Raw genomic sequence first — 25,507 nt, forward strand, 5'->3', positions numbered from 1 at the left:
CGGATCCAAAATGGCGATCCATTTTTTTTTAATGATTGGATCTGTTCGAAACCCGGCACTCGAGAGTTTTTGGGGTTGCCGATTACGAATCTGAAGTAAATTTTTTTAATTCAAAATTTCGGATCCCATATGGTGATCTAATTAAAAAAAAATACTAAAATTAAAACGTTGATACTGAACGTTTTAAGCATTGTCGAGGGTTGAAACTCGTTTCCAGTGGGTTTCTGAGCTTATTGATTTTGAATCTGATGTCAGATTTTCAAAATTCAAAATGGTGGATCCAAAATGGCGTCCAACTTAAAAACAAATGATTGAATTTTTTTTAACTATTAACCGCCATTTTGAATTTTGAAAATCTGACATCAGATTCGTAATAAGCAACCCCAGAAACCCACTGGAAACGAGTTTCAACCCTTGACAATGTTTAAAACGTTCAGTATCAACGTTTTATAATTAGTATTTTTTTTTTTAATTTAATCGCCATATTGGATCCGCCATTTTGAATTTAAAAAAATTGACTTAAGATTCGTAATCGGCGACTCCAAAAACTCCCGAGTGCCGGTCTTCCAACAAATCCAATCATTAAAAATAAATGGATCCGCCATTTTGAATTTTGAAAAACTGGCTTCAGATTCCTAATTAGCAACCCCAGAACTCCCCCCCTGGTAACAAGTTTGAACCCAAGACAACGCGTAAATCGTTCAGTATCAACCTTTTAGTTTTACTAGTCTCTTTTCGAGAGCCTATTTTCCGGCACTAGGCCTATTATAACTGACCAAGACAGGTATGTAATTAAGGGAATGTTCCACAATAATACCAGAGTAATTACACTATACGGCAAAATCAACTTTTCTTCTGGGTATTGGAGCAAACCAATTTTTTTAAGAGATTGAGATCATTGGTAAAACAGTGATTTCTCCGTTTTTCGAAGTTGGCCTCCGAAATCGAGATATGGACCTTCGAAGTTCGAAATAGGACCTTTGGTAAAAACTTATATTTAATTATTGCATGTAAATAACTAAAAACCTAAAACTATGGACATAGTTCCCCTTTTACTCTTATTTAAATTGTGTATAACGTTTTTGTGCAAACTTATATTACAGGTGCTACAAGTTCAGGTCTTCGAAAAATTTTAACTGAATATAAAAAAGTGTATATCGTTGTAAATGTGATTAAACCCCCTTTCTTCCGATGTGCATATTTGTATAATAATGATAATAATATAATAATAGATTGGCGCTTACACATATGTTAGTGTTTGGCCGAGTACTCCTCCGATTTGTGGCGTGCGCCTTGATGTTGTCACACAAAGCGGAGGGACCTACAGTTTTACGCCGACTCCGAACGGAGATTGTATTCTTATGAGAAGCTGTTTTTCATGGCAGAAATACACTCGGAGGTTTGCCATTGCCTGCCGAGGGACGACCGCTGTTAAGAAAAACCCTTTTTTCTATATTTTTTGCGATGTTGCTTTGACCAGGGTTTGAACCCAGGTGCTGCGGAGTGGAAGCGCGCACTGCTTACCACTACACCACAGCGACCGACTTTGTTAATATATAAAAATTTTAGAAAAAACACATTTAAATAAAAAAGTACCGATTTTCATAAAAAAAAGATATTTTAAACAAAAAAAATTACTGACAGTTTTTTAAAAAATTGGTATCGTTGTAAAGACGCTTAAATTCCCTTTCTTCTGATATGCATATTTGTATAATTCGTATATAAAAATTTGAGAAACAATACATTTAAAGAAAAAATACCTTTTTTTATAAAAAAAAAAAATTTTACAAAAAAATTACTAACCGATTTTTAAAAGGGTGGTATCGTTATAAAGGCGATTAAGCCCTCTCTCTTTTGATATGCATATTTGCATACTTGGTAAATAAGAATTAAAAAAAAAACACGTTTAAAGAAATAAAATTATAGTTTAAACAACTAAAACCTCCCTATTATAAGCCGTCATCGATTCGCCACTTCGCTGCTTGCTATGTTTGAGTTCCGGTCGCTTAACGAAAAATTTTGCATGTGAAAGCAACAACAAAGTTAGTTAGCACGGATAGACGATAGCGAGTTTGGTTGTACCTCATTGCGTTCGTTCGTTTCGCTACTCGCTAACTGTTGGAGAATCGATGACGGCTATAATTGCCATTCGACTGTATGTATATAACTTGAGAATAGGAATCGCTGCATCTTTTAGGCGCATCAATATTATATAGTTACATCCCGAGTTAATAAAAGGAAATAAAAATACATTTTTTTTATAAAAATAAAATATTTTAGACAAAAAAATACTAACGGATTTTTAATAAACTGGTATCGCTGTAAAGGCCATTAAACCCTTTTCTTCTGAAATGCATATTTGTATACTTCGCATAAAAAAATTTGAGAAAAACCACATTTAAAAGAAAAAGTAACCTTCCAACCGACCGATTTTTAAACAATTCACAACTTTGTATAGGCAATTAAACCCGCTTTGTTCTGATTTGCATATTTGTATACTTCGTAACTAAAAATTTGAGAAAAACACTTAAAAGGAAAAAATGCCAAATTTTTCTTATAAAAAATATTTTAAACAATAAACTTAATAATTAGTAATACAATTGAATACTTTGTTTAAATAAAACAGAAAATTACCTTGCATTTTCATATATAACCTGTTATGTAAAAAAATCAAACACCATGGTGTTTGTATATTTATTCCCGAGCGCACTTGTGCACAAGGGTATATTAACTTTGCTCACATAATGGTAGATATAGACAAATGTACACATAAATGCTCAGAAGGAATAGAGAAGTCGATTAAGCCATGTTTGTCTGTCCGTCCGTCAGTGTACACGATACCCCGAGCAAAAATTGAGATATCTCAACGAAATTTGGTATGTAGGTTTTCATTTATCCGAGATAGGTTGGTATTGAAACTGGGCGAAATCGGGCTGTAACCACGCCCACTTTCCATATGATGGTAATTTTCAGAAATACGAAAACTTCGATATTTTAGTAACTACTGAAGATTATTCACTCAAAATTGATATTTACAATAAATTTTAGACGAAAAATAGAAATATTGTAAATTTTTGGAAAATGGGCGTAGACACGCCCACTTATGGTTACATGTGTATACCTTGGTAACAGCTGTACCAATTTCTTCCAAACTTGGCGCAGTTGTTGGATATGCTACAGCATACAAAATGGCCGAAAATTTTTCAAATCGGACAATAACTGCGTCCACATCCCATATAACGGTAATTTAAGGAAATACAAAATCTTCGATAAATCAGTAAATATTAAAGCTAATTTATTCAAAATTGATGCTTGCAACAATTCTTTACGATATGTATATGTATATAAGTTTATGATAAAATTTTGTAAAATGGGCGTGGCACCGCCCACTTATGATCACATATATGTATCTCGGTAACCGTTCTACCAATTTGTACCAAACTCGGTATGGTTATTGTGCCTGCCACGTAAAAGCAAAACGTTGAAAATTATTGAAATTGAACTAAATTACGGCCGCTTTTCATATAACGGTAAATTTCAGAAATGCTTGAAATTTCAATATTTCGAAATTTAAGGACGCTAATTTACTCAAAATTAATACACCATGCTTACCATGTAGCGGTATCTTTCGAAATGGTGAAAAACATATATTTAATACTTGCAAGGGTATTTAATGTTCGGCTCCGCCCGAACTTAGACTTTCTTACTTGTTTTATATGCCTTAGACTTCTGTTACATAAATTTTTGCTTTATTTTTAACAGGGATGTGGGTGAACAAGAACGAATTAATGCTTTAAACACTTATAATTATTTGTTTTACTTAAATGCGGTATTCAATTGTATTACTAATTAGTAATTTTTATTTTTTTATAAGAAAAATTGGTATTTTTTCCTTTTAAGTGTTTTTTCTCAAATTTTTATATACGAAGTATACAGATATGCATATAATAAGAAAGGGAGTTCAATCGCTTTTACAAAGATACCAACTTTAAAAATCGGTTAGTATTTTTTTTGTTTAAAATATTTTTTTATACAAAAAAAGTTATTTTTTCATTTAAATGCATTTTTTCACAAATTTCTTTATATGAAGTATACAAATATGCATATCAAAAGAAAGGGGGTTAAATCACCTTTACAACAATACGAAGGTTTTTAAAAATCAGTTAAAAAATTTCTGAAATATTAAGTTTGAAATTTTTCGAAGATCTGACTTTTGACCCGTTATAGCACCTGTAATATAAATTTTCACGAAAAAATTTATATACAATATAAATAAGAGCAATAGGCGGACCATGGGTGTGTTTTCACTTTTTTTGCTTTTTACATGCAATAATTAAAGATAATTTTTTACTAAAGGTTAAATTTCGAACTTCGAATCCATATATCTCGATTTCGGAGGCTAACTTCGAAAAACGGAGAAATTACTTTTCTTACTTATGACTCAGTCTGTTCAGAAAAGTTGGTTTGGTCCAATATTACAGTGTTATATGTAACAACCACACTTTTAGCTGCACTTTAACATGTCAAGAAAATAAAAAAATTGAGAACATCAGCGTTTTAAAAAAACCGACCAGCGTGACATCTAAGAAAACTTTTTTTCAAAATAAAAAAACACGTTTCTCTTTTTTATAACAAATAACAAATATTTGAGGTAGCGTTTATGAATTTCCAAAATAAACTTTTTGGAACCACTTTGATGTACCTTTAGGTAAATTTATTTCAATGTTTGGCTTTTTTATATGCAAAATGTGTAACAGGTTGGGAAGCATTTGATTATTAGTGATTTGCGCATATAAACCTATTTGCATTACATTGTTTAACAACAGTCGTTTTTGGAATTTAAAGTGTAAAGTATTCTGTGTAGCTGTATTTAGGAGTTAGTGGTATTTTTAAATATCCATAATTGACAATTTATTTTGTGAAAGATACTAGCTCAAAAATTGTAATAATATCTTTGGAAAACTCCAAACTACGGCAATTACAGATGCCGAACGGAAAAAGGAAAATACAGCCCTTGTGGATTGTCTAAATAGAAATATGTGCATCTGGCTACATCTAAAACTTTATCAATTCGTTTTGTAACCGGGTCGAGTTCAAACTACTTATAAATCATACTACGTGTTATAATAATTTGAACGATGTAGCCCGTCGTCGGCTGTTTTCAATGTGTTGCAAGCATTAGACTGCAATTAACAATTATTTCTGTTTTCTATTGCAGGATGAAATTGAGTGCCATTGTGAGGGAGAGGCGTTAATGCGCGTACCACAAACTCTTGCAGTGCCGATGCAAAGGCTTAGCATCTCGTCGGCAGGGCTGCCGCGAGTACGCACGACCGGCCTGAAGAAGTATGCAAGTTCGTTGCAGGATTTGTAAGTAGGGGAAATACGACAACAAAAAAGGCACAGTCTATTTTATGGTACTAACTTTATTTCTATCCGCACATAACGAAAATACAAATAGTGTTCTAACAGACTTGCAGCACATGGAGTGCATTGAGGATGGCGCTTTCGACGGCCTCAAATTGTTACGGACCATGTAAGTATTTGTAAAAATACAACTATATGAAACATACAAAAATAAATCTGTTCTTTTTGTGCTATTAATCTCTTTTGTAGTATGTAAAAAAACTTGGGGTATATCTCATACATGCATATAGGCATTCTCTTCCAACAGGGACCCCCGTCACTGACTTGTGTTTCGTATTCGCAGCGAGCATTCAGATTCGGTGCTATAACCGTTTGTCGGTTCATCCCTAATGTAGTCAGGTCTTTGTGCATTTGGTCCTACATTGTTTTTGTAGGCACTCTTACTTTCTTTGTCCATATTAATGCCCCTATTTTTTATACCCGAGCGAACTTGCGCACAAGGGTATTATAACTTTGTCCACATAAAGGTTTTTTGTAACAGGCAAAACGAATCAATACAGATATAGACAAATTTATACATTAATGATCAGAATGAAAGGAGGATGGTTCCGTGCGCAGAAGTGGAAAACTTTTGACTGCCATTCACCTGGGAGTGGCCAGAAGCGATTCTTGTGCGTACGGTTCAAATCGCAGCTCACAACGTCCGGATATTTATATCCACGTATCCTCTGGGTAGCAACCAAACACCCGTTTGGGAGCGAGCTAAAGTGAGAAGGCGTAAAACTTCGCGTGCGCTGGGTTTGGGTCCCGCCACGTTAAAACCCCGCCCAATGAAAAATTCCAACAAGCCTCGGATGAGACCCCCTTTTTCTGATGACGACCACGGCAAACGTATAAAGGACTATGATTTAAGGGTATGCACCTGGAATATCCGGACCCTTAATGGGGAAGGTGCCTCTGCCCGGCTGGTTGATGTCCTCGGGAAGACAAAGGCTGACATCACCGCCATCCAAGAAATGCGATGGACGGGGCAAGGTAAAGTAAGCGTGAAGCCTTGCGACGTCTACTACAGTTGCCACGTAAAGGAGCGCAAATTCGGTGTTGGATTCGTGGTAGGATAGAGACTCCGTCGCCGAGTACTGGCGTTCACCCCGGTGGACGAACGTCTAGCCACAATCCGCATCAAAGCTAGATTCTTCAACATCTCGCTCATCTGCGCCCATGCCCCGACGGAAGAGAAGGATGAGGCGTCCAAGGATCTCTTCTATGAGCGCTTGGAACGTACATATGAGCGCTGCCCCCGACACGATGTCAAAATCGTGCTTGGCGATTTTAATGCCAAGGTGGGCAAGGAAGGGATCTTTGGCGCCACTGTCGGAAAATTCAGCCTCCACGACGAAACGTCCGATAACGTACTGAGGCTGATCGACTTCGCCGGGGCCCGAAATATGGTAATATGTAGTACTAGGTTCCAGCATAAGAACATCCACCAAGCTACATGGCTGTCTCCAGATCGAAAAACGAGAAACCAAATCGATCATGTTGTGATAGACGGAAGGCATGCTTCAAGCGTTTTGGACGTACGTACACTCCGAGGGCCAAACATCGACTCGGACCACTATCTTGTTGTAGCCAAGATACGCACCCGCCTCTGTGCAGCAAAAAATGTGCGCCCAACAATGCAAGGAAAGCTTAACGTCGAAAAGCTGCAATCACAACAGACGGCCAATTTATTCGCCACTCGACTCACACACCTGCTCTCTGAGAGCACTCTTCAACAATCCGACGTACGCGAGCAGTGGAACCACATTTCCCGATCATTAAGTACCGCCGCCGAAGAAGTAGTTGGATTTCAGCGAGCCCGAAAGAACAACTGGTACGATGAGGAATGTCAAGAAGCCGCAGAGAAAAAAGATGCCGCCTACAGGGCCACGCTGCGATCGGGCGCAACGCGAGCCATGTGGGACCGTTATAGGGAACTGAAGAAGGAAGCGAGACGTATTTGCCGCAATAAGAAGAGAGAGGCCGAAATACGTGAGTGCGAAGAGCTTGAGATGCTGGCCGACAGGAAGAACGCCCGAAAATTCTACCAGAGGGTTTGGCGACTTACGGAAGGTTTCAAGACCGGGGCGAACTCCTGTAAGATCAACAATGGCGACCTAGTGACCGATGTCCAGAATATACTTAAATTGTGGAGGGAACACTTTGATAACCTACTGAATGGTAGCAGCGCTGAAAGTAGTGAGGAAGACGAACCCGAGTCCCCAGTCGATGATGATGGAGTAGCTGTCCCACCGCCTGACTATGACGAGGTACGAATAGCGATTACGCGGCTGAAAAACAACAAAGCTGCTGGAGCTGACGGCCTGCCAGCCGAGCTATTCAAGTACGGCGGCGAGGAGCTGATGAGGTGCCTGCATCAGCTCGTATGCAGAATATGGTCAGATGAACGCATGCCCGACGACTGGAATTTATGTGTGCTCTGCCCAATCCACAAGAAAGGCGACCCCGCCATACGCGCCAACTACCGCGGAATTAGCCTTCTAAGCATAGGTTACAAGGTCTTATCGAGCGTATTGTGCGAAAGACTGAAGCCCACCGTCAACGAGCTGATTAGACCTTATCAGTGTGGCTTTAGGCCTGGAAAACCACCATAGATCAGGTATTCACAATACGCCAAATCTTGGAAACGACCCGCGAGAGTAGGATCGACACACATCATCTATTTGTCGATTTCAAAGCCGCTTTCGACAGCACGAAGAGAAGTTGCCTTTATGCCGCGATGTCTGAATTTGGTATCCCCGCGAAACTAATACGGCTGTGTAAAATGACGTTGAGCAATACCACCAGCTCCGTCAGAATAGGAAAGGACCTCTCCGAGCCGTTTGATACCAAACGAGGTTTCAGACAAGGGGACCCCCTTTCGTGTGATTTCTTTAATCTTATGTTGGAGAAGATAATAAGAGCCGCAGAACTGAACCGCTCAGGCACAATACTTTATAAGAGCGTACAATTGCTGGCGTATGCCGACGACATCGATATTATCGGTAAAAACAAGGGCTACGTCTGTTCTGCCTTCTCGGGATTGGATAGAGAAGCAAAGCGAATGGGTCTGGTGGTGAACGAGGACAAAACGAAGTATCTCCTGTCAGCACACAAACAGTCAGAGCATACGCGTCTTGGCACCCACGTCACTGTTGACAGTTACAAGTTTGAAAAAGTAGACGACTTCGTTTATTTGGGAACCAGCATTAACACCAATAATAATGTCAGCCTTGAAATCCAACGGAGAATCACTCTTGCCAACAAGTGCTACTTTGGGCTGAGTAGGCAATTGAGAAGTAAAGTCCTCTCTCGTCGTACAAAGATCACACTCTATAAGTCACTCATCATGCCTGTGCTGGTGTATGGCGCGGAAGCATGGACAATGAAAGCATCTGATGAGGCGGCTCTTGGAGTTTTCGAGAGAAAGATTCTGCGAAAGATTTACGGACCTTTACGCATTGGTGATAGCGAATATCGCAGACGATTTAACGATGAGCTGTATGAGCTTTACAACGATATAGACATAGTGCAGCGAATTAAAATTCAGCGGCTCCGCTGGCTTGGCCATGTCGTTCGGATGGACAGAAATGCTCCTGCTCTAAAAATATTCAACGCGGGCCGCGATGCTGGGAACAGAGGAAGAGGAAGGCCTCCTCTGCGTTGGAAAGACCAGGTGGAGAAGGACTTGGCTTCACTTGGCATTTTCAATTGGCGTCAGTTAGCACAGAAGAGAAATGACTGGCGTGCTGTTTTGGACTCGGCCAAAATCGCTTAGGCGGTTACAGCGCCAAATAAGAAGAAGAAGAAGATCAGAATGAAGAAATCGATTAAGCGGTGACTGTCCGTCCGTCCGTCTGCGCACACGATAACTCGAATAACAATTTAGATATCTTAACGAAACTTGGTATGTGCACTTCTTTTCAGCGTAGGACGGATGGTATTGAAAATGGGCAAAATCGGACAATAACCACGCCTACCTCGCATATAACGGTAATTTTCAGTAATACGAAAACTGCGATACGAACGAGCTGAATTGCAAAGCGTACCGTTGAAGGTTCCATCTTTGAAACCTTCTTAATTTTTATAACATTCTCAAGGTAGCCTTCGTCTTTGGCGTTTCCCATGTCGAACCATCCCTCATATAATCAGCAACATTTTTCTTTTTGAAGTTTCGCCCAATAAATATCTGCTCTTTTCATAAAATTTAAAATAATATCCACACCGCGGCACGGACAGGTAATAGTACCCGAGAAAAACAGCAAGCTACGTGTATTTGGTTGTTGGTTTTGGAATCCATATACGTAAACAGAGCTTGATATTTTAGAGTAAAATGTAAAGAAAAATGACAATTTAAAGACGATATTCTCGAAAAAGTAGGGTAAGCTGTTCTACTGCTGCTCCCTGATCAATGGGCTGTATGAATGAAAACTAAAGGTGATATGTAGTTGCATCTATAAATGTGACTTTTTCAATACAAATGTAATTGCGTATGTCTGTCAAATTCACAGTCTTCATTTAACAATTTAAAAATACGTTCTTTGAAAACGAAATAAACTAAACTCAGATGTTTCTATCTGTCAGATGAAAATAGATACATTTCTACAATTTCGTATGCACGTGGATCTGCTTTGTACAGAAACAAATCTAATATGCCTTTACACGAGATGTTGGCATTTCCATATGTAAAAAGTTGCATGTACACATGCTAATACATATCATGTAAGAACACCTTAAGCAATTGCTTTTTCTTATAATTTCATGCCTTTTACTTAAATTTTGTTTGAATAAATCGAGTAAAAGTTCTGAAAAGCAATTACTTATGTATTTTTATTCATATGGTCCAATATGCTTTGCTCCATATAGAATATTCAACGTAAGTGCGTTGAAAAAACCTTTAAAAAGCTTAATACTAGGCAATTTCTTTTAGAAACTTTAGCAATAATCATTAACGCCTGTTTTCCATCCATGTCTACTCACAAATTGTCTACGCAAAATTATTTATAACTTCAGAAACCATCTACATATCGATAGACCTCTGCAATAACGACACAATTCAAAATTCCAGAAATAAAAACTCTTTCTACTGTTAAGTGGTTTTTGTCTCCAATCCTTGTCTTATCCGTGCTCAACCCTTACTAGAGTAAGAAGTAAGTAGTGCTAAAATAAGTACTAAAGTTTAGATATGGATTAGACAAGAATTAGAGAAATTAACCACTTAACAGTAGTATGTGCTCCTCGATTCGAATCACAAGCGTCCAGATTTAAAAATAAAAACTACTATATCATAGGCGTGCCATTTTTATGAACTGCTAGCGTAGGGCTGCCATAATCCTGAACCCATCGACCAGGACACTTATCATTCAAATCAAAAACGAAGATACATGTGAATATGGTGCCAATGTATGCCTTATAAGTACAGTTGCTTTGGTTCTAATACTATACCCTACAAGAATTGTGTGATGGAAACTAACACATTCTCATTTATCTTACAAACACATTTGCAAATTTTGCGTTGGTTAAGAAGAGACCAATATATAAGGCCATAAGCTGGAGGAAGACGGAAGATCACATGTACACAAATGTTTACATCAGATTTTTCACACTGCCCTTTAGAATTTGATAGAAACTTGTAGGTAGCTAGTGACAGAAATCTCTATCAGTCTTGCCACTCAAATGATTTGTCAAATGATAGTCACTGTTCTTGCAGGGTAAGCAACGTAGTTCTGTGGAACAATCCGTAGAGCTGAATGAGTGATGATGATGATGAAATGCTCAAGTTCTGAATTTTTTTTATCATAAAAAAAAATTGTTCGTGACGGTGAAGTAACTTGGAAATGTGGCGCCTTAAAGTGGGCTTGAATGTATGCCTTACCACCATTAGCAAATTTCCGCATATCCTACAACGTGCTTCATGATCATTTTTGCCATTTGGTATATGCATAACCTGAAGATAATTTAGGTATGATTTCTTAAGTGAAGTTACTCTAAAAGACTTACGCAACAAGGACTGAAAAAAGTGCTTCCCTGCATGCTTCCTAGAAAGGTCTTTCCTATTTACAGTTTACTTAGCATTACAAATAAGATTCAATTAGCATTTTAAGTCTAAATAAAACTATTTAATATGAGCCTTGAATAAATTCCATAAATAAGAATGATTTTTATGGACTAAAAACAGCTTTAAAGAACTTTTTCAAAAGGCCTTCATAAGTACGTCCTACAAAAGCCTTTCTGAAAGCTGTTTTTTGAATAGCGAAAGCAGAAGCCCTTTAATTTGTGCCGCTCCATACAAAAATGAAGGAGAAAGGAATAACTTTCAGAAAGGCGTTTTGGATGAGATTTTAGCTCCTGAAATTATCTATTAGGTAGTATTTGTGTATGACCCTTCAGCCGTGTACCTCATCAGAAACTTGCACTTTTTGGCATTTGCCCGAAAAAATTAGGATTAAAAAAATAAATAAACTAAACAGAAAGGAGGTAAACTCCTCAGATGTTCAACATGTTAGAAAAAGGATCAGTCCTTCGTTTTGACCTGCAGGCTGTGTCGGAGTCACAGCCGCTAAACTTAAACGTAGAATACGTGATGTTATGAAGATCACATTCAAGTTAAAAACGGTACATGAAATATTCGTTTTGATTGCATCGAATTAAATTTAATAAATCAATATGAATAGCCAAATATTAATAATTAGCAATAGAGAAGTAGATCCACATTAACTTCAATCATATCTACCATCAGCTTATAATTAGACATACATGTGCCATGACGTGTATCACTTAGATTCATTTTTAGTTCCTTTGATACTGCAGAAATTTGTATTGCTTTTTATATTATACTATGTTCTGACCGACAACGAAAACATGTTTTCGTTGCTAAAACTGGTTTTCGACCTAAAACTTGTGTTTTCGTTCATGTAAAATCTTTTAAACGAAAACCAGTTTTCGCTGAAAACCACTTGAAAACTCACGTACCACTCATTGCAATCGGTGTCTGCACTAGTTTTTTCGATTATTTATCGAAGTGGAAGTCATATTTTATCATCTTTAATACGCCATTTCGGATTTATAGTTAACTGGCTGGCCAAACTAAAATAAGAATGGAAGTAAAAGCTTGCTAATGAAAAGTATTTTGGTTTTGTTTTTGCATAGCAAAACTGTAAATAAAGGATGTTAGAAATGTCAACGACACCAACAGTCGGTGTGAACAGCCTTCAGCCCACAATTCCAAAACTAGTTTACAAAAGTGCTTTCGTTGGCGGTCAGAACATGGTATTAGCCTAGGTCTCCGTAGTAGTATTCTTCTTCGTGTTCGTGCTCGTATTCGAATTTGTGCATAAGTTAGCTAAGACTTCTGAAACAGCTGGCAACCCTCCTAAATATAGTTAAAAAATAAAAAAAAAAACGTGTGCTTCTGATATTTTGATATCTACATACAAATTGCGTGCGCCTCATGAATTAAGTTAAATTTGCTTTTTTAAATACGTGACAATGCTCCTAAATATAGTTCAGAAATAAAACATGTTTAAACCCATTTCATTTGATACCCATATTTTTAATAATTGCTTTAACTAATTTAATAATTTGAAAAATTAACATCCCTAATTGTGATACATATTTAAATTATCTAACACACATAATTAAAATTGTATTTAATTATAAAATCAGGTGGCAACCCTACTACATGCAGTTTAGGAATAAAGTTTCTTCCAAGCAATTTTGATTTATATTCATATTAAAGTTATTTATTTAACCTATTGCTTTTATTGAATCTAACTTTGTAACGAGGTGGCAACCCTCTGCAAAATATTTTCAAGCCACAACCTCTTTCGTCGGACATCCATATCAGGATATACATTAATCTTTGTTCCCTTTATTTTAGTCCAACTTGCTGTCCATCGACAGCAAATGTCCATCGACAACTTAAATTTGTGACACACATTGGCTAGAGGCGTCGCCTGAGTGCATTCTTTCATATATTTATGTATGTGCCAGTTTTACAGTTATATATTTTTTATCTACTCGTTTATTCCATGGGGTATTCATGCTTTATTTAAATATAAAAATTTAAATTACTGTACCGTTTTAAAAATCTGAAAATTCACTGCGGGAAATTTTTGTATTCTCTTTTTGTCTTCGCGTTCTCGTTTTTGCGTTTATAAGTTTTGAAAAAAGGTTTTGAACGAACCATTATATCGCATTCCTAGGCAAGTTTGGAAAGAATATTTTCGATACAAAATTTTATTAAAACAAAATGTTGAAATTAGCTTCATATAGAAACAGTGTCATCGTTAATTAAGAAACAGATGTTCTTAAATATCATAACTTTACGACACCCACATATTGACTAGATTTGACTATTTATTTTATTATATTTTAATTTGAATTACTTGTTTATAAAAATATAGTTTATTCCTTAACAAACTCTAAATGAAAACAAGTTCAATCTTTGAACAACATTAAAAAAAAATCGACAAACTTTCGTAAAAATTTCGAACTTTTTATTCCAATTTTATCCCTTAATATTTTGCAGTTTTTTAGCTCATTCAATTTTAGTCTAATAAAGTACAAATTTAAAGTAGCTGTGATTTATAGTTGATGTATGGCATATTTTTGACGATGTCGGTACTTTTCTTCCATATTATTTAAGTATGTTCGACGATTTTTTTAATGAAGAAAATGAGCAACACCTTCATCAAAAAAAAAAAAAAATATATTAAAAATCAACGATAAGTCGCAGCTATGTATTTTAAACTTGCGCTTTATTTGAATTGATCGAGCTCCAAACTGGCTACTCAAAATATGTATTTATAGGAAATCTAATTAAAAAGCTTTACGATAGTTTGTTGATTTTGTTTATGTTGCGCAAAGATTAAACCTTGGATTTATACGGGTTTTGTTAAAGTGTAAACAGCATTTTTATAAACAAATAATTAAAATTATATAATTTTAAGATAAATGGCCAATCTAGTTAACATGTATAAAGTTTTGATAAGCACTTGAAATGTCAAATTTTAGTACTGAATTCAAAGAAGATGTCTCTTTTATCCATTCATAATAACTTAAAAAAATTTGTTTGTTAAGAAGTGTATCTTAAAATATCTGCCTTGACATTTATGTTAAAAGTGTAAAATATGTAAATGTACCTACATAAACTTTCCCGTGAATACCACCAAGGCATTGGTCTTGAAGGGAATCTATGTATGCATGCATGCATATGAGCAAATTAAAAAGTCGATACAATTTAGTCGAAAAGTACAGTTTTTGTATAGATTATAGATTATTTCCCAACACTGTGTGGGGGCAAAATGGCCTAGTGTATTTCGCAAATATTCAAATACATAATCCACCATTCATTTGTCATCAGTCTGAAATAAAAAAATTATAAATCAAAAGGGTAAAATAGTATTGTGTTATTAATTCAAAAATAAAAAGTTTCATTTCACTGCCCCCCCATGGCTACGTCACTGATAGATACTAAAAGAAAAACAGATCCACATTAAATAACACATTATATAAATGAAATGTTTTCCGTATGACGGCGATGCCTGACCAAACGGCAGAACCGATTTTAATTCTGTAAAAAGTACTGTTTTCGACCTCCTGTGTGGAAGGTTTTTCGATCTAAAAAGATTTTAAACTGTTTGTTGTTGTTGCCGAAAAATGAAGAATGCTGAGACGTCACGATATCGCAATTTCATAGAGTTTTCTGTATATTAAATGTCACTAAACTACTAAACGGCTAGACCGATTTGGTTCATACTTGGAACATATTTCAGTACCTTGAAAAGAAATATTTCTACCAAAAAATTTGCTCGCTAGAATATTCCTAAAAATCTCATTTACTTGCCGATTTGGCTCATATTTAAAACACAATTTAGCCAATTGAAAAGATATATTTGGACTAAGAAATTACACGGTAGGAGGCCCTGTGGGCGAGATACCCCCAAAATTTTTTTACGCTAAGAGAAGGATTGATACTTACTATATATTTGTAGAAGTATGTATGTATGTATGTGCCAGGTTGCAGCCTAAACGGGTGGACAGAATCGAATGAAATTTTGGCGGAGTATTGCCATGACACCTGGGATTATAATAGGAGGAAAAAATTGGGATTCGACAAAGGGGCGTGGCACATCCCATAGTTGTGGAAATTTTTATCAGCGGAACCATATGTCACATGAAATTGAAATTTAAAATGCAGACGTATCAACGGTAGGTGCTTATAGTAAGGTATATATAAACGATTTTTTGAAAGGGGCGTGAAATATGATGAACTTTGGTACGAAAAAATATCCATGGTAGGTGCTTATAGTAAGGTTTGTATACATGAGTTTGTAAAAGGGAACGTGGAGCATAGGCGTGGAAATTTTAATCAGCCATAAATTGGGAACCATAATTCACATGAACTTGGAATTTGGTATGCAGACATACATATATATGGGAGTTGTTTAGAGTAATACATATACATGAGTTTGTAAATGGGGGATACATATGTATTGATCACTCGGATATTTATAACTTTGCCTTACAGTCGTTAGACCGTTTCGAAACGGAAAGATTAAATCGTTTTTTTTTTGATGCCGCGATGCTGTTAAATGAAAAATTATCATTCATAATGAATAAAAAGCATTCTACCGGAAAAGTGCAGCTATATTAAAACAGCTAAGCGAGTAGGCAGATAAACGGAATGAGCCGTATAGACCAATTTTAATTTAAAAATTCTATCTATTAAAAATAAAACAAGATTTGTAGTACAGAAAATGATGACATATATATAGTAGTTGCAGCACGATATATCTAAAAGTTTGGTTCATAAGGATGCCTTAATTTAAACAGAAAGAAAATAATTTGTCTCCTTTAATTTATGCTGAACTGAATATTTGTACTACGGTTTATATTTTGATTTGTTTACCCCGAACCACGTCGAGTACTCTGCTAGTCTATATATAAATACGCCACAAGAAAATTTTGCAATTCTTTTTTTGAAGGAACCCTTCACTCGATTTCAATGAAACACCGGTTTAAAGGATATAAGTTCCTCTAATCCAGAAATGTTAATCCCTATATATAGGGGACGTGGCATCTGACATATAGACTAAAATGTGAAAACCACTATATCTCTAAAACCAATTACGCTGGAGAGCTGAAGCTTAGCACAGGTGCTTAGATTGTAAATATCCCTTATCGGTCATCTCTGGAACCACTTATGCTAACGGCCTGAAATGTGCTATTTCAGTGCTGTGTCATGATTTTGAAATTACAGATGATATCGTCAGGTTAATGAGAAATGAACAAAATTGTAACGACGAAGAATCGCTTAGCGATGATAGTATTGATATAGATATTTAATGTGTTAAAAAAAATGTTTATAGATTAAATTATTTTACTATGAGTTCATTAAATGAATACTCTTTTGTTTGTTTGATACATACAGCGTCGGACAATAATAAAGCACCGACATTTTAATTCTTTGTAAATTATAACATAACATTTTAAAAATTTCTTTTACAAATGGATATTTTTCGAAGCATAGTTTGAAATTATGTAAGTTATTTAGTATTTTCCGACACTGTATATAGATATGATTCTAGTACTTATGTATGTATTCTTAATGTGATCTAATTTTTTTGTTTATGTAAGAAATTAATTAATTAATAACATATGTTTATGTATGTTTTTTACGTTTCTGGGCCGTTATCTTATCCATTAATGATTTAACTATACTTTAAAATAGGTAAGTTGGCGGCCCTTAATATGCTTTATGTGTTACACAACAAGTTTTTTTGTTGAATAAAATATTAATTCTTTCCAGAGTTCATTGTTTTTCTATATCATTACTTATAGAAAATGTTTGCGTGTATACTTATATATTTATATGTAGGTAAAAAAATTTAGCTACCATTTTTAGCCACAACGACGATTTTTAGCTCTTTGTTAGCCCTTTTTTAGCCTGAATTTAGCTACCGCTAAAAATGTTTCGCGGCAACACTGATCACTTTTCCCTGGAACCGCTCATGCTAACGTCCTAAAATTGGACGCAGCAATATATGTTGTCAATACCGTACTTACGGCGAAGAGTGGTAGATTTTGGAAAAGGGGGCGTGGCACCGGCCATACAAACTGAAATTCTCATATCGCTTATCTCTGGAACTGCTTATGCTAACGGCCTGAAATGTGCTATTTGTGATATCAATAACGTACTTATGGCGAAAAGTGGTAGATTTTGGAAAGGGGGTCGTGGCACCGCCCATGCAAACTGAAATTCTCATATCGCTTTATGATATAAATAACGTACTTATGGCGAAAAGTGGTAGATTTTGGAAAGGGGGGCGTGATACCGCCCATGCAAACTGAAATTCTCATATCTCTGATCTCTGTCTATGCTAACATCCTGAAATTTGATACAGCAACATATTTTGTCAATACCATACTTACGGGCTTATTTACAGTCTGAATTGTTTGATATATTAGTCACTGATGAACATCTCATCTATACATACAAATACAAATGCATTTTTTTGTAAATGAAAATCGAGGTTCCTTTTTCGGTCTATTTTCAAAAGCTACTGAGGAGGAGACTTGGTAGAATTAGCATTAATCAATCCGGTATTAACGTTCATAATTCGATTTTAAGTTTTCCTGTAAATTCGCTATAAATTATGCTGGTGAACTTCAAAATAGTAATTCGCATAAAGGATTTAGTATTGGTGACAGGTAAAATTTAAAAGTGTATGAAAAAAGATGTCGAATTTCGACAACTGGGCGATACTAGTTTACATACATACGCTGCGATTAGGTTATAAATATTGCGATATCTGTTACTCAAACGCCAAAATACCTACACACACATACTTTTTGCCTCCTTCTCTCACTTCCAGCGCAATCACGTGCTTACAAAATGATGAAGAAGTGATCATTTATGCCCATATACATATTTCAATAAAATAAACATACAAACATATTCGAAGACATCAACCAATACTTCCCATATACCAAACGAAAGGAAAAACTTTGAGTTGATCAAATAAAACAAAAACAAAATCATTCGAGCGGGTTTCGAGCATTATGGTAATAAAAAAAAAATTGTTACTATTTTCCACAATTTTTTACCTTAAAATGCTTAATATTTGCTGAATTTATATAAAATTTGTACACGATAATATTTCAATTGCTCCAAAGAACCTATATACCGAAAATGAAAGTTATATCTACAAATCATAAGTTGCTAGAGCACTTTAAAGGCTCAAAATTTACCCCAAAATAAGCCAATATTTACCGTTGTTTCCACGACAAAAACCGAATTGGTTACTTACAAAAATGAATCTGAAGAAAGGCTTGGAATTTTTTCTTTGAAACGCCACACTTTTCTTTGAAATCGCTTCATCAGTTCTCGTGCAATGAGCGCTTTAGTCAAGCTCTAAAATTTACAGCTACAACATTTGATCATATCATCCATATCGTACGTTATCAATTGTCGACTAATAATGACAGAAACTTTAACCTTTTTTTCATAGCGAAAATTAGTTAAAAATTATACGAGTGTCTTCATTGCCGCTGTGGTGTAGTGGTAAGCAGTGCGCGCTTCCACTCCGCAGCACCTGGGTTCAAACCCTGGTCAAAGCAACATCGCAAAAATTTAGAAAAAAGGTTTTTTCTTAACTGCGGTCGTCCCTCGGCAGGCAATGGCAAACTTCCGAGTGTATTTATGCCATGAAAAACAGCTTCTCATAAAAATACAATCGCCGTTCGGAGTCGGCGTAAAACTGTAGGTCCCTCCGCTTTGTGTGACAACATCAAGGCGCACGCCACAAATCAGAGGAGAAGCTCGGCCAAACACTAACATATGTGTAAGCGCCAATCTATTATTATTATTATGTCTGCATTAACCTTCATTAAAAAACCAGGACAATTTAAGTGTGGATCAGGACACCATTGTATGGGTGCCAGGCTACAAAGACAACTGTGTTGCAGATGAACTAGCAGGGGAAGGAACCTTACTGTCTGCAATCAGTACAGCTCGCAAGGCGATAATTCCGCTATCTTCTTGCAAGCTTTGGCTGGAGAATAACTTTATCGAACGGGGAAATATAAGATGGTCTGCGGAGCCTACTTGCAGGATAGCTAGGCATATCTGGTCTAAGCTGGAAAAGCGTAGATCTCGCCATCTCCTCCGCTTGAAGTGACCACGGCTCCGATATGTTATTGGAGTTCTCAACGGGCATTGCCTGATGGGAACCCACGCTTCTAGAATGGGTTTGCAGTCAAACGACTGTCGTAGCTGCCGTGATGAGGAGGAAATCGAAAGCGTGCAGCGCTGCCTATGCCCCTATCCCGCTCTGGCGAGAGCTCGTCGATGTTCGTTCCTCCATTATTCTTTTGAATGCCTGGCTGAACTGGATTCAGCCAGTATCTATGACTTTGTGCGCTTCATCAGAGCTACGAAGTGGTTCCATATCTAAGGTAAGGAGTCTCTAATATGACATTACAACGGGCCCATGGTGGCCTAAGTGTGCCCTTTTCCTGAGGGATGAGGGCAACCGAGATAACGTAACCTAATTAATGTTCGGCTCCGTCCGAACTTACACTTTTTTACTTGTGTTATTTTGAAATCAAAAAATATTTAGAGGTCGCTGAAAGCGCTTAAAGTTTTCCATGTACTTTATATTGGGAAAAACTACTTTTCGTAGAAATGGTGTAGAATCCTTGAAAATCAATATTTTTCGATCGGAAAATTCTAAACAATACCCAATTGTTTATTTAATCATTTTTTAATACTAAGGATTTCCTAATTGCATTTTCAATCATTTTCTGGAGGTTTTGGCGGACCTATAAAATATAGTTACTGTATAAGGTTAAATATATAATTGGTATTATTGCTGGGAATCCCCTGAAGAGAAACAGAGTTTTCCGATCGAGAAATATTGATTTTCAAGAATTCTATACTATTTCTACGAAACGTGTTTTTCCCCATATAAAATACATGGAACATTTTGAGCGACCTGTAAATATTTTTTGATTTCAAAAAAAAAGCAAAAAAGTTTTAGTTCGGCGAAGCGGAACTTTAAATTAAGGATGTTCAAATAAAATCGGTGTTTCTAAAAACCGTTTGTTTTTTAAATTTTGTTAATGATCTTTTTCAGTCTTTTTTTAAATTTAGGAGTTAATCGTTTTTTTCTTTTGCACCGAAAATCGAAAATTCGGTTTTTGAACTCCCCAGCAATGGATAATTATTTTGTAAATCTTCAAGATTATAATAAAATTTTACGGCGTTCCAGAAACTGAAAATTGACTACAAAGTTTTTTTGCTGATCTGGTAGCTAAGTGTAGTATATTATGATGTCAATTGTGAATATTGAAATTTTGTAGTATGTTTGAAATTTGGTTTTATATGTCGTTTGTTAAAACATGAGCCATATTTTCATAAAAAATTAATTACATTGCAAACATTGGATATATTAAAAAAAAATCACCCTACACTAAATTTAGAAGTTAATAACATATTACCATATTTTATCTACAAAGTATAAAAGTTTTTGTTTGCGAAATGAAGTTTTATTTTGTATAAATATGTCCAACGCTTTATAATATTTCTTATTTTTGGAAATGAAAATGTTACACGAAATAAAGCAAAAATATTGTTTTAATTGATTTGCGTTGAACAGAAGTAAGTAATAAGTGTAAATGAAAATTTAGTTTAATTCGAAATGTTGTTCATATTTTTTCGTTTTTTGCAGTGTTTTTAGTATAATTCGTATTTTTTCGGTAAACCGAAAAGATCAGGTTGTCAATCCAGTTTTTTAAACGGTTTAAAATCTGAATGAAAAACCGTGATTAATCAAAAACCAATTTTTGGAATACGGTGCCCATCCCTATATTAAATACCCGGTGCACGTATTAAATATAGCTTTTTCACATTTCGGAAAACTACCTCTAAATGGTAAGCCAGGGGTGATTTTACACCTATTTCAAACATCTTCGATAGTACGTTAAGTTAGACTTAATAAGATAAAGTTATACAGTTATAAATTCCATAATAATAATATTTCTCTTCAAGTTTTGAGTGTGAACTTTGACAAAATAAACGTCCTAAAACATCGATGTATGGAAGTTTCAGCATTTTCAAAATTTACTGTTATCTGTTATTAGAAAAATTACGTTTTGCTTTTATGTGTCAAGTACATACAATAGATTTACCGAGTACAAATTGGTCGAGCGGTTACCGAGATACACATGTGTAGGGATGAAACGATACGAGTATATACAAGTACATACTCGATACTTTTCGTTCGATACCAAGTAGTTTTGGCATTGATACTTTTGAACCAAGTGCTGAGTAGGTATCGAAAAAAGTACTCGTATCGAGACCCGATACCAAGTTAAATTTTTCTCCAAAATTTTTTCCTCTACGTTTATGCCTAATATGAACTGCCCTGTGCTTTTTGGTAACTTAATTACCAGCGAAACCGCGGCGCCAAAGTCGACATAATGCAAAGTATACACGATCCATTTGATTCACTTAAGTCGAGGGCTTGCAACGTTTACACGGCCAATTGTTCGAGTGGAAGTGTGAAGTGGATGAATGTTCAGTATAGACGTTTTAACGCGATGTAAAAGTCACTCAGTAACTCTATTATTCTTTGCGCGCTCTCAACATTAAGCAGAATATACACAATCAGACTTGTATGCATACTTGTTCGCTTGTCAGTTCAGTATACATCTATGCGACATATTGTTCAAACATCATTTCGTTGTAATCGTTGAAGTGAACAATCTTCTCGGCATGCGGATCTATGTCTTCCCAGCAAGCATTTCGTCGTTTAAAGTACAAAACCGCGTATCGTCATTCTGCAAAACCGCGTAACTGACATTGCCTGCCAGAAATTGGATTTGCTCACACAAGCTCATGACTCAACCCTTATCCATTCGTCCTGAAATATACTAGCCAGAAATGCGATTGCTTTATAAAAAAGGGAACCACTTTGAAATATGAGGGTTTTTACTCTCTAGAAAATAATTTATGCAATCCCACATACGCGGTTGATACGCGGTTTTGTACTTTAAACCAGGGATGTTGCGAATGTGGAATTTTAGACATCCTCGGATGCGAATGCGGATGCGGATGTTTAAAACTAACATCCGCGTATGCGAATGCGAATGCGGATGTCATGTATTTTTAAGAAATAATTTGGATGGGTAAATTAAGTGATTTAGGTAAATAAAAAATGGAAGGGTTAATAATTTTTAATAATCTGCCTTATCCTGAGTTTTGCCTGAAAAAAAAATTCACCCGAAAATTTGTATTCCGCCCATAGTAAATATGTACATGAAAACCAAAAGTGAAAAGTGAACCGGTTCGGGGAAAACTAAACTCATGATAAGACTGACCCCCTTATTCTAGAACCCGAATTTTCGTAATTCGTAGCTACGCTACATGTGCAGCATTGCCAGCTATCAGTAGTTTTTCGAACATAGCTGAATGAAGGAAAACAAAGTGGAAAGGAATTACAAAAAAAAAAACACCCATCATGTGCTTGTTTATTGTAGAATTGGTTAATTTTACATATTTTGAGGTAAAATATGGATTCTGATGTATTTGCAATTATAGCAGGAGAATAAGCGGGCGCTATGGCAATGTATTCACATAAGTATGCGGAGCTGTCGGGCATAGTAACCATGGGCGCATCTATGCCGGCTTCTGGTTGAATTGTTGAACCACAAGCCAGAACTCCTATGCCTGAAGCTCTGGTTCTCAATCCAGTCAATACAATAACAGCTTCATCCAAGCCATTGAAAACATGCACTTTGTTAGGTCCACCACCTGTTGCGCTTGCTTCTGCCTTCGGCCGCGCTTAGGGATTATAACCCTTAATAAGTAGAATTCTCCTTTCTGTATTGCGGGGAAGAGGGGCTTCCGCATGACAAAGGTATACAACATTTCTTGTGCATATCACTCCGGCTACGCCATCCACAGTATTTTTGCGTAGAACCCACGTCGAAATTTGCAAAAAAGTGCATAGTGCAAACAGAATTTAGTGGATAAAAATATACGTATATGCGAAAGGCAAATTTATCTGTTTAAATGAACACCACCAATATTTCTTGCAAACACACATCGCCTCCGACACAGAATTGTTTTCGTACAAAATTACGCAAAAAAGCTTACTCGTTCGTTTTTAGGCATGCCATTGTTACGAATTTCGAAAGTTCGAAAATACGATTCGGATTGCAGCATACTATTTCTACGATTCGTAGCAAAATCCGATTACGAAAGATTTGCAGAATAGGCGAATTGGAACATTGTACTTAATAATAACTTTTCGAAGGGTCGTAAATCAAACCTGCGCCTCTATATAACTACTCGCTCGAGGGACAAACTAGAAAAACTTGAAAATTGGAAAAATTGTAAATTCTTTTCGATTGACACTGCACCAGTTAAGAGGAATTTCAGTCATATTTATTTATTTTTATTGCGTCATCGGGGCTGCAAACGTCGGATGTATCCTCCTGGCTTTCATCTTCACAATCTAGCATCATGGCAAGATCGTTGTTTAAACACTGTTATGCTCCAATTTGGAGCACCAATTCTTTGGTTGTTTCAGCATTTGGAGAACCTGTTCCGTCATCAGCGTTTTTCGATTTTAGTTTTTGTGATTCATTTTTAATCCTGTCTTCTTTTACTGGTTTAAAAAATGTGCGCTTATAGCGAGGTTGTTAATAGGTGGCAAATAAATTGTTATTTTCTAGGAATGAAAATTTCGAAGAAAATTCTGTCGTGGCTGCCGGCAGAAATAGTTTAAAATCTTGTTATTTTGTTAACAAGGGACCCCGTTTTTTATAATAATTTGAATTATGGAATCACGGAAAGGTTCGCCTGTAATGAATACCATGTAATTAGCTTTTTTTAATTAGTTAGTTCAGCTTCCTAGTTGCAGGCAGTCACAATTGATTACTCACCGCTGTCGGTAACATAAGCTATCAAATTCGTTTTGTTGTTCCATTCCAACGCTCAATGTGTTTTGATATATTTTTTGAGGCGAATGAACGCAAATTTCTCACATATATATCGCTAATACTATTATAAGAGGGCTTATTTCACATTGTCGCTGAAATGAAAAAAAACCACAACTAACTAAATTTTTGTATTGCCTAAAACGATGTGGGGACTTATGCATCATAATCACTCAAAAGGTTAATTTTGGATTTTTAGTTACGTTAGTACGATGTGAGATACGTTAGTACGATGTGAGATAAGCCCTTTCCATACTATAATAACGATATATTACATGCCAAGTCCCCCTCCTCAATAGATATAAAATTCATCTTATTTAATATGTGAACTTGGCTGTCGACTTATTTACATATCATTTCATCTTTATTCCGATGAGTGCTAATTTGGACAATTTACACAAAATTAAAATAAATGTTTTTGTGTTCGCGATAAAAGACGTATAAAAAGAAACACGGAACTTAAGAATAATAAGTTTTATGAGAAAAAAAGAATTATACTTTTCTAAGAAAAAGTACAAAAAAATGTGGGCTAAAATTTTTTGTTTGCCAGATATACGTTTTATCGGTGCACTTGCACAATATTCGCATTCGCAAAAGCTCCGTATTGATTATTGCGAATGCGAATGCGAATGTTAAAATTTATGCGGAAGTTCCGCGGTTGCGAATGCGAATGCGAATATTCGCAACAACCCTGCTTCATATATCCGGCGCAGGTATCAAATATCGTCGTTTCAACTTTACGTTCTGCTCAGTGGTCATTGCAATAATCGATTTTGAGTCAGTTAGCTTGAGTAGTTACCGATTTATCGCAGTTTTCGTGTTTCTGTAAATTACCGTTATATGGAAGGTGGGCGTGGTTATTTCCCGATATCAAAGATTTTCAACAGACTTCTTAGTTAGGCCCTACCCAAGGCTTGTTCCGAGTTTGATAAAGATTGGTGAAGCGGCTGCCGGGATATAGCTTTAATTATAAGTGGGCGGGGTCACGACCATTTTCCAAAAATTTCATAATAATATTATTTTTTACCACAATTCTACTTCACGTGTATCGAATGAAACAATTCATTTATGTTTTAATTGTATTGAATTT

General features: G+C 35.9%; 1 protein-coding gene across 1 annotated transcript in view; it reads left to right on the forward strand.

Annotated features, from left to right (window-relative positions):
* The window catches only part of LOC118755619, a 238,743-nt gene that overhangs the window by 88,014 nt on the left and 125,222 nt on the right, over window positions 1-25,507 (forward strand). The window contains exons 2-3 of the mRNA XM_036490471.1: window positions 5,219-5,370; window positions 5,462-5,536. Coding sequence (XP_036346364.1) covers window positions 5,219-5,370; window positions 5,462-5,536 — 227 coding nt within the window. The remainder of the gene's footprint in view (window positions 1-5,218; window positions 5,371-5,461; window positions 5,537-25,507) is intronic.

The sequence above is a fragment of the Rhagoletis pomonella genome, unplaced genomic scaffold (genome assembly GCF_013731165.1).
Source record: "Rhagoletis pomonella isolate Grant_MI unplaced genomic scaffold, Rhpom_1.0 Rhpom_scaffold_00001, whole genome shotgun sequence".
Lineage (NCBI taxonomy): Eukaryota > Metazoa > Arthropoda > Insecta > Diptera > Tephritidae > Rhagoletis > Rhagoletis pomonella.